At 45.6% G+C, this 14,057-nt stretch overlaps 1 protein-coding gene across 1 annotated transcript; it reads right to left on the minus strand.

The window, feature by feature from the left end:
• Nucleotides 1-11,587: 11,587 nt before the first annotated feature.
• Nucleotides 11,588-13,334, minus strand: LOC147603821 (uncharacterized). Its single transcript, XM_086796327.1, has one exon. It carries the CDS (start codon nt 13,332-13,334, stop codon nt 11,787-11,789), a length of 1,548 nt encoding a protein of 515 aa, XP_086652453.1. The 3' UTR covers nt 11,588-11,786.
• Between the last annotated feature and the right edge of the window lie 723 nt (nt 13,335-14,057).

Consider the following 14,057-nt stretch of genomic DNA (forward strand, 5'->3'; position numbering starts at 1 on the left):
AAAAATTGGTTACTACGCAATAAGGAATAGCAATAATAATCAATAGCACATAAGGGTCTACATGCGATAAAAGAAATCTACGAGCAACGATAGAAGAAGTGAATGAAGGCAATAATCCTTCAAGACAAAACAATCTTTATATCTAGCGAGGAAGGAAATAGATGATTCCTAGTGGCCACATCGATGCCCAAGAAGTCTTTGGCGAGGGTTAACATGCCCCCCTTATTGATGCAGATTCATTCAATTCTCAAAAGATGTCAATTTCCAATGGCCGCCATTAACACCCAAGAAGTCTCATGTGAGGGTTCACATGCCCTCCTTCCACATGTAGATTCATTCTTAGAAGATGGCAATGAAGAGCAATTGGAAGCCGTGTAGAGAGTAGAAATGAACTTTCACTCTTGACTCATGGATATAAACTTTCACTCTTTATTACTCTTTAATACAACACAAAGTTATAGCTTATTAATGATGATTAATAAGCTAAGCTAGTTATGCTAATCAATGATGATTTAGAAATAATAGGTTATAGATAAGCTCTCACTAAATTGAACAATACAAGAATTATCTTATCTTCAAAATATTTTTTCTCAAGAAAATCAATTATTAATAAACTATGCTAGTTATGCTAATTAATGATGATTTAGAAATAACAGCTTATAGATAAGCTTGCACTAAAATAAACAACACGAGAATTGCCTTGTCTTGAAAATATATTTTCTCAAGAAAATTAATTATTTCTTGTTGGAGAGAAGATAATAATGTGATTAAAAGAACACAAGATGTTAACATGTCTTATTTTTTGATTTTTGGATTGGGTATCGCAACATCAATACAAAGCATCTCCAATTTCAATGTTACTCTCTAAGTAAGCATGCACTTAAACCTACCTTTATCTAAGGTAATTCTTACATGTCCATCCTCTATTCCTAAAGAAAATTAATATTTTTAATATTTATATATATCTCTCTCTCTCCCTCTCTCTCTCTCTCTCTCTCTAATTTTTTCCATTGGGTGTTTCCAGTGTTTCCATGGTAAATAACTTTCTACGATAAAAAATAATGCTATAGGATTAGAAATAGAACGATGACATTATCAATTAGAACATCTCAACATATATGCTCTTTGTGAGATGTAAAATCTTTGTAATGACCTTCTAAAAACCCTCACCGAAATATATATTTGGGAAGGATGTATCTTGGACAAAACTCATCACCAATGTTTTCCATGCTCACACTCTTGTATTTCAAACCTCTTAGAACCACTACATCCAGATTTATGTGACCGAATAGAAAGCATCTCTCTCAAAATTTACCATTATTTTCTCACTTTCAAAGAACACTACACCAAATACACTTTTGTATATTTTCTTACACAAATTTTTTAAGTCTTCTCTCGATGTTTGAAGTCATAGTGTTTTTTTTTTCGATTTCTATCTATGTGGATGATTTTTTTCAACTTGGAAATACTACCCAAGTGTTTCATCACGCCATGATTGAACTCTCCATGGCATTCCCAGTGACCTATTTGGGGTGAACTATAATACTACCTTGGTATTCAAGTCATGATAGACTTGCACCATGTTTTTATCTGACTAACACAAAATAAGTTTATTGAAGAAGTTCTTTCCATATTTTAGATGCACACTTTTTGCAGAAATATCTTCTTGTAGTGTAGGAACCCTCCTCAAGTGGATTATGAAGAAACTCAAAATTACTCGCCTCAGTAAGGAAAGTAGTAGGGTGGTAAGGTAGTGATCAGTCATGGGATGTCCTCAAGGGTGGTGGTCATAATTTTTTGATAGGAGTGTCTTGAGAGGAAGAACCATTAAAGGGGAGGAATGGGAAACACAAGGGGAGTGCCATTAAAGTGGAAGGAGGAATCAGAAACACAAAGTGAGTGCCATTAAATAGAAGGGATGAATGGGAAACAAAATGGGATCTTTAGAAGAGCTAGCTTCAAAAAATGGCTATTAGGCAAGAAGGAAAAGCAAGAATAATGAAGAGGACATAAGGGTCTACATGCAATAAGGAATCTACGAGTGATGACATAATAAGTGAATGAAGGCAATAATCCTTCAGGATAAAACATTCTTTATATGTAGTGAAGAAGGAAATAGATGATGCCTAGTGGCCACATCGATGTCAAAGAAGTCTTTGGTGAGGGTTAACATGCCCCCCTTCTTGATGCAGGTTCAATTCTCGAAAGATGTCAATGTCCAATGGCCGCCATTGACACCCAAGAAGTCTCATGTGAGGGTTCACATGTCCCCTTCCACATGTAGATTGGCAATGAAGAGCAATTGGAAGCCATGTAGAGGGTAGAAATGACCTTTAACTCTTGAGTCATGGATATGACATTTCACTCTTTATTACTCTTTAATACAACAAAAACTTGTAGCTTATCAATGATGATTAATAAGCTATGCTAATTATGCTAATCAATGATAATTTAGAAATAATAGCTTATAGATAAGCTCTCACTAAATTAAACAACAAAAGATTTGTCTTGTCTTTAAAACATTTTTTCTCTAGAAAATCAATTATTAATAAGCTATGCTAATTAATGATGACTTAGAAATAATAGGTTATAGATAAGCTCTCACTGAATTAAACAACACAAGAGGAAGTACGCCGGCTTGGAATCCCAACTGAAGTGCACACCGAGGCAACGACTGAGCTTGTCCGGGAGCCTTGTGCAATCTTGACATGCACGCTGAGGTGGGATGGACTTGCTTGAAGCTTGGAGTACAAAGACTTGCTCTTGTATGCAAAGCCGGGAGGCTAAGCACACCTCATCACTAACTGCTTGTGAAGACTTGAACTTTTGTGAGATGATTTAAATGAAGGACTTACCCATGTTTATATAGCATCCATAGATGCTGGTCGGCCACCTCTAGAGCTGGTCGGCCATTTCTATTGGGCTAAAAGTCATGCGTTTTTTTCCCTTGTTGCTGGTCGGCAGCCTTTGCTGCTGTGGCCGGTTGCCTCTGGCTACGGCCCGCCTAGCCCCCATGAGGGCTAGGGCTATGGGGCAGCCCCTAAGAGGGCTGGGGCTGCACACGCAGCCCCTCTTGGGCTGCTTCAGCCCTGTCGGCCAGCCCCATCAAGGGCTGGGGCCATGCCCCCAAGGCATAGGGCCAAGGGCCCCAACCTAGGGTGGCCAAAAGCCTAAGCCTTCAATACCTAGGCCAAATGGACCCAATGATATGCAGGGCTTCCAATGCTCTTATGATGCAGTCCTACCCTAATGGATTGACCTACATGCAACTGACACACTTTCTCCAAGTGGGTTTAGGGGACTGACCTTGACCCTGACCCTCTACGGTTTGGATAAGACCTACGTAGCTCATGCCTGACATGTCCCTGTACTGAGGGCTCACAAAAGGGTCACGGCATACGACAAAAAGTGTCCTACTGGGTTCTACTTTTGTACATGTTCTTGCACTGTCTGATGAGCCAGTTTGTCACCGTGCACCACAGTGCAGGGTGCACGTGACATTCCCTCCTCCTTAACTTGGCGGTATTTGCATTGCTTCCAAATAGTCCGCCAACAACTGTGGGTACTCTTGAAAGAAATCTTCATCGAGCCAAACGGCTTTATGGTACCTCGATCTTGAAACTTCGTGTAAAATTGTCGAAGGCGTCTATCGGAACCATGTTTCCAACGGTGGAGGAGAATCTGCTTAGGCTCAAGCACTTCGGCTTCATCAACCACGTCCGGTTGCTGCTCATCTAAAAAATCAAACAACTGTGGACCAACATATGGTTTTAGCCATGAAACATGAAACACATTGTGCATGGTCCAACTGGGTGGTAACTTCAACTTCATTGAGACATCACTGAGTTTTTGGATGATCGGAAAAGGGCTGAAGCTTTGAAACGAAAGCTTGGGGTAACGCTTGTCCACTTGCTTCAATCGTTGCTTCATAATCCGGAGATAAGCCCAATCCCCTTCTTTGTAATTGACATCTCGCCTGGACTTGTTGGCCTGTCTGGTGTAGGCCTCTTGGACTTTGGTCAAGCGCTCTTTTACGGACTCAATAACCTTTGAAAAAGTCTCAGAAGTTTTGTTGGCCTCCAAAGATGGTGACACCATTCGTGTCAGGAGAGACGAGAAACGGCGACCAAAGGCTGCTTCGAATGAAGTTCGGCCAACACTCGAGGAGTGAGTATTGTTAAGAATGACTTGCACCAAAGGGAGATAAAATTCCCACTTAGCCTACTGTGAATGACAATAACCTTTGAAAAAGTCTCAGAAGTTTTGTTGGCCTCCAAAGATGGTGACACCATTCGTGTCAGGAGAGACGAGAAACGGCGACCAAAGGCTGCTTCGAATGAAGTTCGGCCAACACTCGAGGAGTGAGTATCGTTAAGAATGACTTGCACCAAAGGGAGATAAAATTCCCACTTAGCCTGCTGTGAATGACAATAGGCTTTGAGAACATCAAAGGCCAATTGATTGTATATCTCTGTTTGGCCATCTGTGTGAGCAACTGAAGCTTGGTTCCAAAATTATCAAATAAAGATCTCCAAAAATGTGAAGTAAACTTTGGATCCTTGTCGGATGTAATAGTCCGTGGGTGGCAAACCACCAACTGGGTACCAATGTCTGAGAAAGAGCCAGGCTATGTCTTCTGCTGTGGCCGTCTGTTTGCACGGGATGAGTATGCAAAACTTACTGAACCGGTCTACTATAGTCATACACTGTGTGTTTCGGGTTCCTATAGGCGGGAAGTGGGTCTACGAAGTCCATGGAAATATCTTGGAAAGGTCTCTCCGGAACTGGCAAAGGTTGGAGCAACCCTGCTTGTTTCGAATGTGGAACCTTTACCTTTTGGCATATCTCACAGGACTTAACATAGTTGTAAACATCCCTTCGCATCTTTGGCCAATAAAATGATCTTTCCAACTTCTCCAAGGTATTGTTAATGCCCCGATGACCCCCTACAAGAGAGTCATGGGCATCGTGGAGAAGTGCCGGTCTCTTCTCTCGAAGAACACATAGCCGATGTTTGTAAAACAACCAGTCATCCTGAAGTGTATAGTGGCCTGGCTCAGAAGTGAGGGCCAATCTATACTGAGTCCCGAATTCTTTTGAATCCACATACTATGCTCTCATGCTGTCTAGATCATGTCCTTGTATCTCTAGCATAGTGGACTCCTGCACTGTCTGAATGGTAGCTTTCCGACTACGAGCGTCGGCAACAGGATTATTCTTGCCAGGAACGCATTCAATCATTCCTCCAAATTGTTGGAACAATTGACTCCATCTGGCCTGTGTCACCATTGGGCCACCCTAATGGTCCTCTCCGTGTGTGAGCCCTGGGCTCTGGACGGGCGTCTGACTTTTGATGCTCGTGGGTCAAGTCCTCGGACTCTGTATGGCCTTGGACTTGGCTTTCCGGCGGGCCTGTTTGTGTCCGGAAATGTCAATGTAATTACAAGCTTCATGAACGGGGATTGTCCATTAGCAATGTTGCATTGTGCACACATGATTTGCATGCTTTTGAAATGTCTTCGCGTGAATTGTTTTAGCTGCATGCTTGATATGTGTGTCTAGCTCAAGGGTCAAGGACGCCCACCCGTGAGCCGTGGAATGCCCTGTCTTTTGACATGATTTGTGGCATGTGAATAGGTGGTAAGTATGTATTCTTTATTGGAGTTTTACTTCATGCGTTATAATAACTTGTAGGTTTAAAAATATGGTGGACAAATCTATACTTTGGCCGGGCACCCTTTACCTTTATGAAGAAAAAAGAATGGAGGGTGTGCATCCAAAGCACCCCACCTTTGTAGGACTAAGTGTGGGGATGGCCACCTAACCCCCCACATGGTGGAAGGTGCCCATCTACCCACGGGAGGGGATCAGCCCATGCTTAAGGGACGGACAGCCCGTACAGCTCTCCCTCTGGCGCTCTCTTTCCCTCTCCAGCGTGGAAGTCAAGTCGCCAGCAGCAGCAGCAGCGACTCCTCCTTCCCACCTCCATCCAATCCGTACGCAGGCCAGCACAGCCTGTGTGCAGGCGGCCAGCAGCCCACAGCTGTGTACGGCTCAGCCCACAGGCCGTACAGCAGTTGTCAGGCTGTACAGCAACCTGTGCATAGCCAGCCAGCCATCAGGCCTGTACGCAGGCCAGCCAGCCATCGGGCCAGCCAGCCCTCAGGCCATACAGGGGCCAGCCAGCCAGCCCTCTGCCATACAAGTCAGCGGCCAGCGTACTGTACAGTCGTACAGCAGGTTCAAGCCGTATAGCAGGTACAGGCCATACCGTACCCTCAAGCCAGCCATCCGGACAGTCGGGGCTTATGAAGACTTTTACTTGATAGATGTCTGGACTCCTCCTCCACCGCAAGGACTAGTACGGCATGAGCTGTAGTACTAAGGACGGGTGGCAAGCGCACGGTGTGAGCGTCTTTGGAGGGTGAAGACACGTGAGGCAGCTCCTTGGAGGTTGGAGGTTTTCTTCATCAACAATACATTGTTTGGTATTTGTTTTCATTTTACATTTGCTATTGGAAATCTGGCCTTCGTGCCCGTGAGCTTGTATCAACAATTCTCCCAAGCAATATAAATCATTCCTTGGGGGGGGGGGGGGAGCCAGCCGTTCCGGCCTCAAGTGTGGTGTACTTTTCATTTCTGTTATTTACTTTCAACTATCTTGTCTTGTGCTATTGCCTTTCCAAGAGTAAGTTTAAAAGTGCTAATCGGATGAGTGAGTCCAGGAAGATGTGAACCTTGCCTGGGTTCCGTTACAGTGGTATCAGAGCACGGACTCTTCCTATTTCTAAACTGGAAGACGATCCAAAGGCTTCCTGACTACTATCCATTGGTATCTTTACTCTTACTATGGCTAGCCAAGCAAGTAGCAAGGAGGTGCCAAATTCAAAGGGGGATTCCAGTGGAGCACAAACACGTGGTGAGATGCCTTATGCCCGTGATCATGTATGGTTGGGACAGCTGTCTCGTGGCAAGGAGATAATGCAGGAGCAAGAGCCAAGTGCAATGAGTGCTGAGACTGAGCGTATGCGTGAGCTTCTCCATGCTAAGGAGACAGAGTTGGCCAATCTATATGAAGACCCGCAGGTCAAACAAGTGCTAGATGCAAAGAAGAAAGAGGCAACAGTGTCTGAAGACTTTGAAGCTTTAACTCGTGGATCAGGGCTGAAACCTCAGGAGTTAGCCCTCTCTTTTCTCTTGGACAAGGGTGATGTAATGTAGGGACAAGATGGAGAACTTGTTATCAAGAGATCCTCACTTGTGGACATGCATGGAGTGGCCTCTCCAAAGCTGAAATCTGCTGTCCATAGAGAAGAGCCTTCTATCACTTCTCGCCGTGACTCTACTCCATAGGGTATACGGAGTAATGCACATGGGGGACACTCAACCTCAAGAGATGATCGTTTTATGCCTCGTCTGACATCTATGCAGGTTTCCCATGGACGTAGAGAGCACCAACATCATCGTGCTACCTTACCTATTGAGCTCTCTCGTAGTGAGCCAGCTCGTCATGCTCCTACCACTACTCACTCCCTGGAATATGTATATGCATTAGGAGATCCCGGTGATGATACTCACCTGCATGCAGATAGAACTCATGGGACAAGTCCACCTTTGCCACCGTCACATGCAGGTATGCCTCATGATGCAAGGGTTGATCCACGTGATTGTGGTACAAAGAGGAGGCATGGGGAGAGTGAGCATCATGCTACAAAGAAACGGGAGTTTAAAGTTGGAGATAAGTCCGTCAAGTTGAGGTTTATCATGGTGAGTTTGATGCTTCCGAGGCAATGTCTTTCATCTCACAGTTTGATATTGCTTTTAGTGACGAGGACTTTTCCGAGAAGTCCAAGGTGAGACATGCAAGCATGTTTTTGAAGGGCACGGCCGCTCATTGGTGGCTTGCAGAAAAGCTTTCATGCACACCCATGGATACATGGGCTGAATTCAAATCACGGTTTTATGCACAATTTTTACCCCCCAATGCCAAGAAGAACATCTGCAAAAAGTGGGATTGGGTGAAGCAAAATGAAGGGGAAACGGTTCATGCGTATGTATCTAAGTTTTGGAAGACACTTTTGGAGGTCTCTCCCATTATGCGTATTGATGATGATGAAAGGAAAAGGAAGTTCGAGTCGGGACTTCAACCGGTCTATCAAACGGGTTTGGAGTTATATCCAAATCATACCTTGCAACAACTCATTTCAGCTGCCTTAGCCACCGAACAGTTGGAGCAAAAGCTAAACCAAACTTAGTGGGATGATCATACACAAAAGGGCAAGAACAAGGCTGTCCCAAATCTGCAGAAGGGTGGACAGCCACCTAAAAAGGACTTTAGTGAAGCCAAGGGAGGCTCAAAACCTGAAAATACTTCTGAGAAGAAGCGTCTCAATAAGAGGCCTAACTATGGGCTTACTTCGGAGCAAAGGGTGCAATATGTTCGTGAAGGGAAGTGTTTTTCTTGTGGAAGTAAAGATCATATGTTTAAGTAATGTCCTGATCAAGTTCAAGAACTATCTTCTCATTGATATGCAGTGGGTTGATGAGGATTACTTCCAGGATTATCCGCAGCTCCTCCATGGTTATTTGGAGGTTTGTCAGTTTGCGGACAATTGTTTAGAAGCCGGAGGGGGATGTCACCATTGGGTCACCCTAATGGTTCTCTCCGTGTGTGAGCCCTGGGCTCTGGACGGGCATCTGACTTTTGATGCTCGTGGGTTGAGTCCTCGGACTCTGTATGGCCCTGGACTTGGCTTTCGGGTGGGCCTGTTTGTGCTCGGAAATGTCAATGTAATTACAAGCTTCATGAATGGGGATTGTCCATTAGCAATGTTGCATTGTGCACACATGATTTGCATGCTTTTGAAATGTCTTTGCGTGAATTGTTTTAGCTGCATGCTTGATATGTGTGTCTAGCTCAAGGGTCCGGGACGCCCACTCGTGAGCGGTGGAATGCCCTGTCTTTTGACATGATTTGTGGCATGTGAACAGGTGGTAAGTATGTATTTTTTATTGGAGTTTTACTTCATGTGTTATAATAACTTGCAGGTTCACACTCAATTAAAAATATGGTGGACAAATCTATACTTTGGCCGGGCACCCTTTACCTTTATGAAGAAAAAAGAATGGAGGGTGTGCATCCAAAGCACCCCACCTTTGTAGGACAAGTGTGGGGATGGCTACCTAACCCCCCACCAACCTTGCATGGTGGAAGGTGCCCATCTATCCACGGGAGGGGATCAGCCCACGCTTAAGGGACGGACAGCCCGTACAGCTCTCCCTCACGCTCTCTTTCCCTCTCCACTGTGGGAGTCAGATCGCCACTAGCAGCAGCATCAGCGACTCCTCCTCCCCGCCTCCATCCAACCCGTACACAGGCCCGCATAGCCTGTGTGCAGGTGGCCAGCAACCCACAGCTATGTACGGCTCAGCCCACAGGCCGTACAGCAGTTGTCAGGTTGTACAGTAGCCTGTGCGCAGGCCAGTTGGCCATCAAGCCTGTGCGCAGGCCAGCCAACCCATCAGGCCATATAGCCAGCCAGCCCTCTGCCATACAGGTTAGCGGCCAGCGTACCGTACAGCCGGACAGGTGGCAAGCGCACGGTGTGAGCATCTCTGGAGGGTGAAGACACGTCATTTCATCTAAATATCTCCAATTTTTAACTATTTACCTGGTCCTTTGTCAACTCTTCATCTTATGTGAGCATTTACTCATTTTTAGAGGATTTTCTTTTATTCTTCTATTTATCTCCTCCCTACATTTGGATGAATCCTATTTGTCCATACGAACCTTAATTTAAAATTTTCAGAAAATCTTCACTCCCAGGGTAATGTCTCTTGAACATATTATACCTAATTTTTAATGCACCTTCTGAAAATCTTTTTGAATTTCTGTTTCAGGGGAACTTATTCTAATAAGATGAGAATGTTTTCTATCCAATAATATTTAATATCTGAATATTATCTCTCTATAATATTTTCTCTTTCTAGGCCAAAACTGGTAGAAACAAAATCTTTATATTTCTGGAGAGGGATTTGATTACAGGGGAAGATGCTGGACATCTTAAGAGCCTGGGGAGGAATCTTACATCAATCATCTGACCAACAGAAACCGAGTTCTTATTGATGTTGGCACATGAAGTACATCGGATAGGTACTTCATCTGGCCATTTTGCATAGCTAATGGCACATTCCCGATATGAGCAATGGAATGAGCTGTGTCATCCCTAGTCTCTACATAACCTGGTATGTCCAAGTTTTTCACATCTCTAAACCACTCACCACCCATGACAGGTCATGTGGTTAGAGGCTCCCGAATACACATACCATACATCATCAGCACCTATGGATACATCTGCAGAGTCATCACTGAATTCAACATGTGCTGCACAACAAATAAATGCTCATATCTTTCCTCAGCCTGCTTGCTTGAGGACGCATAATTATTTTGCTACATTTTTCCATTCTTCATGTCACTTTGCTTCTTCCTACACTCTCTGGACGAGTGACCTGGTTTGCCACAATAATGTGATAGTCTCTACAGTCTACTCTTGACTATTGTTTGTTCCAATCCACGTCCTCTTTGCCCGCTCTGCCTTGAGACTGGCCTCTTCCACCACCTGTGTATGATTGTTGTTGCTTTGCGAGTCATTGGACTGCTGTTGTCCAAAATTTTGATTTCCAAATCGGCTACTACCTTTGGCCTCAACCACCATGACCTCTTCCTCGACCTCTACCCGAACTGGAGTAGAAGGCCTGTTTTGATGTGTTCCTGCTTTGCGTAGAAGAGTCTTCTCTTCTATGATCAGCATAGACACAAGATCCCGAAAGTTAGAAACATTCTCCTTGACAGCAATAGATGTCTTGAATGGCTTGTATTCCTTTCCAAGCCCATTCAGACAGACACTTACCAAGTCGTCATTCTCCATAGATACATTTATAGATCCAAGGGATTCAACAATACCCTTGATCTTCAATGAATACTCATTGAGATAGACATGTTCTTCTTCTCCACAGTGTGCAGCTCTTACTTTAGCTGCAGTTTCCTTGCCTTTGTATTAGTCTGGAACATCTGCACCAAATTTTGCCATGCAATTTGCTAGTGTATGAGCATCCTGTATGTGCTCAATCATAGTGTCTATAATACTAAAACAGACAACCAATACATCACCTTTCTTGCACCGTGGTTCCAATCCTTGAATGCCTTTATCTCTAATGCACGGTGGCATTCTCCTATGGCAACTCTGGAGGGTCTTCATTCTCGCCTTCCACAAATTCCCAAAATCCTTTACCCATCAGGAAATTGGTCATCCTGAACTTCCAAGCATGGAAGTTATTCTTGTCAAGCTTCTCACTAACAATCTAGTTGATGCCGTTTGACACAGAGTCACATGGGGACGGGGGACGGGGACGGGGGACGGGGACGGGGAAGTGCCGTCCCGGGGACGGGGTCGGGAACGGCAAAAAAAAACCTCTTTTTTAAAAGCAATTTAGGAGTTGTATGCATGAATACATATAGAGACACACTTTGAACAAAATTTTACACCGAATAGACAAAAAAACAAGAGTCATTTTGAGCAAAATGCGCTAATAAAACATCGATGGCACACTGATTATGTGATTGATAGTCTGATAGATACAAAGAGATAAGTACATGCCTCATGGGCAGTGAGGGTTACAAAAAAGAGTGGGTACAAAATAGGGATACTAGATAGATCACAATAGATCATGGCCATTGGCAGTGGGCACAAAAAAGGTGAGATGGCTCAAGGCTCAAGAGTCAAGCCTCAAGCTCCTGAAGTGCTAGCCTGACGGGAGGCTTGGAAGTCGAAGTCGTCGATGCCATTTGACGCCTCCTCCTCCCCCTCAGGCTGTGGCTCCTCCTCTACCTCCTCAAGATGCTCCTGAGCTGCAGGATCTTGCTGTGCCATCTCCCATTCGGTGAAGGGATCCGCCTTCCCTGTTGCTGTCGCACATAGCATGCGCAAGTTAGCGCTCACAAAAACCAAATCACTTGCCCTTTGCACTTCAAGGCGGTTCCTCTTCTTAGAGGCAATGTGACTGTAAACGCTCCAAAGTTGCTCCAAGCAACTAGAGCTCACAGCCTGGCTAAGGATGCGAATAGCCAAGCGCTGCAACTCCGGCCCATCTGATCCGTAATCCTCCCACCAAAGAGGAGACCCAATCTTGAGGCGGTCAAGCTGTGCATCTAAACATCCAAAAGATCCCTGCCGCGTCCTGTACTGAGATAGCTGGTCTCTGATCTTCCGCCTGATGGTAGGGTCGGGCTCTAAGCGCTCCAAAATGATCCGCCATCCCCTGCTTACTTCCTTGTCGGCCTCTTGCTTTTTGCCCTGGAACTCTGGATCAACCACAAAGGCAGCCGCATGAAGAGGGGAGTAGTAGGAGTTCCACCTGGACTCACATAATGAGTGGATCTCCTCAAACTCGGCCCTGTCTGGCACAAGCTGCTGGAGTGACTCGATCATGCGATCCATGGCCTCATAGACCTTGCCGATACATGGTTCACGGCCGTCAATGACTTGTAGAAGGTGAACAATAGGCTTGACCAAGGCATCAAGTGTCTTCACCTTCTCCCACCAAGCGGCATCATCGGCGCGATCTCGGCATGTTCTCCCTGTTGCCGATTTTGACTGCGGCATGGCTGAAAATTCATCACTAAGGAAAAGCCCTCTTAGGGCTCCGCCACATGTAGACAAGCGGCCTAGCATGAGGAAGTTGTATGCAAACCTTGTCTCAGAATACTTGAGGAGGGAAAGAGTGCTCCTTTTAGAGAACTCATGTCGCAGCCTTTGGTGGTTGAGGACAAAGGATACAAGCTGGTTAGCCTCCTCAATGGTGGGTGCAATCCATGGCAAGGCACCTATGTCTTTGAGGAGGTTGTTGAGACAATGGGCCATGCAAAAAGAAACTGTGATGGATGGATACATTGACTCAATAATGCTCCCGGTTGCCCTATTTGACGCCTCTCCATCCGCCACCATGCCGACCACAAGCTCCGGCCCAATGACCTCGATCGTGGACGCCCATTCCGCGGCAAGCACATCCACGGCCTTCCCAGTGCCACTCGCATCATGTGACTCGATGAAGTACACTTTGCCCCTTGAGTAGGCCACCACTCCATGGATGGAGCGCTTGCGCGTGTCACTCCATCCGTCTACAATGAGAGAGACTCCGTTAGTCTCCCATGTTGCCTTTGTATCCGCCACCGCCTGCTCAACGGCCAACTTCTCCCTATCAAGCAAAGTGGTGCGAATCTTTTCCGATGAAGGTGGCACATAAGAGGGGCCATATTCCCCGATCTTTGTGGCCATCTCACGGAAGTAAGGAGACCTATTTCAAGTAAGGAAAACCATGTAAATGCTTTGAAGCATGAGACATTAAAAAAAAAAAGAGTGAAGAGAATTGAGTCTCGACTCTCACCGTGCCGCTTGAAACGCAATGTGGTCGTGGTAGAAGAACCTAGCCACCGACCTATCCACCTCATCCTTCAATTTTGGGTTCCAATTCTCGTTAAGAGTGGATTGACGGCGGATGGGAATGGAGGCACCCGATGTGGATGGAGTGGACTTGAATGGTTGAGAGCTTGAAGCAAGATTTGGGTTCCTCTCCACCTCCATTCGCGTCGGTTGCTCTCGTGCTCTCACCACATCATGAGGATCAACGGCAACATGTCGCTCTCTTTGCCGCCTCGGCCACCTCATAAACCTTGAGCTTCTCAAGAAGCTCCGCTCGCTTCTCAGGAGTAACACGTGCGCAAAATTGCACTTGATGACCGGCCTCGTGCAAAAAGTGAGCTCGCACTTTGTTGGCGCCGCCACTTCTCTTGTAGGAACAAAGCTTGCAATTCCATGCCCTTGAACCACCGCCCACTCCACGACTAGCGTAGTGGACCTCATCCCACCATGACCATGTGTGCACCGCCGGCCTCCTTCGTGAAGAGCCCGCAACGGAAGATGTGGCGGCGGCGCCTTCACCTTGAGATGCCATGAATGATGAATAGTGTGAGAGAGAGGGAAGAAGGGTGCAAGAGAGAG

Source organism: Cibotium barometz, chromosome 63 (genome assembly GCF_041138505.1).
Source record: "Cibotium barometz isolate CiBa-2024 chromosome 63, ASM4113850v1, whole genome shotgun sequence".
NCBI classification, from domain to species: Eukaryota; Viridiplantae; Streptophyta; class Polypodiopsida; order Cyatheales; family Cibotiaceae; genus Cibotium; species Cibotium barometz.

What these genes read in the sequence shown, in the direction of transcription:
- LOC147603821 (XM_086796327.1), bottom strand. Translation starts at nt 13,334, where the DNA reads ATGGCCACAAAGATCGGGGAATATGGCCCCTCTTATGTGCCACCTTCA.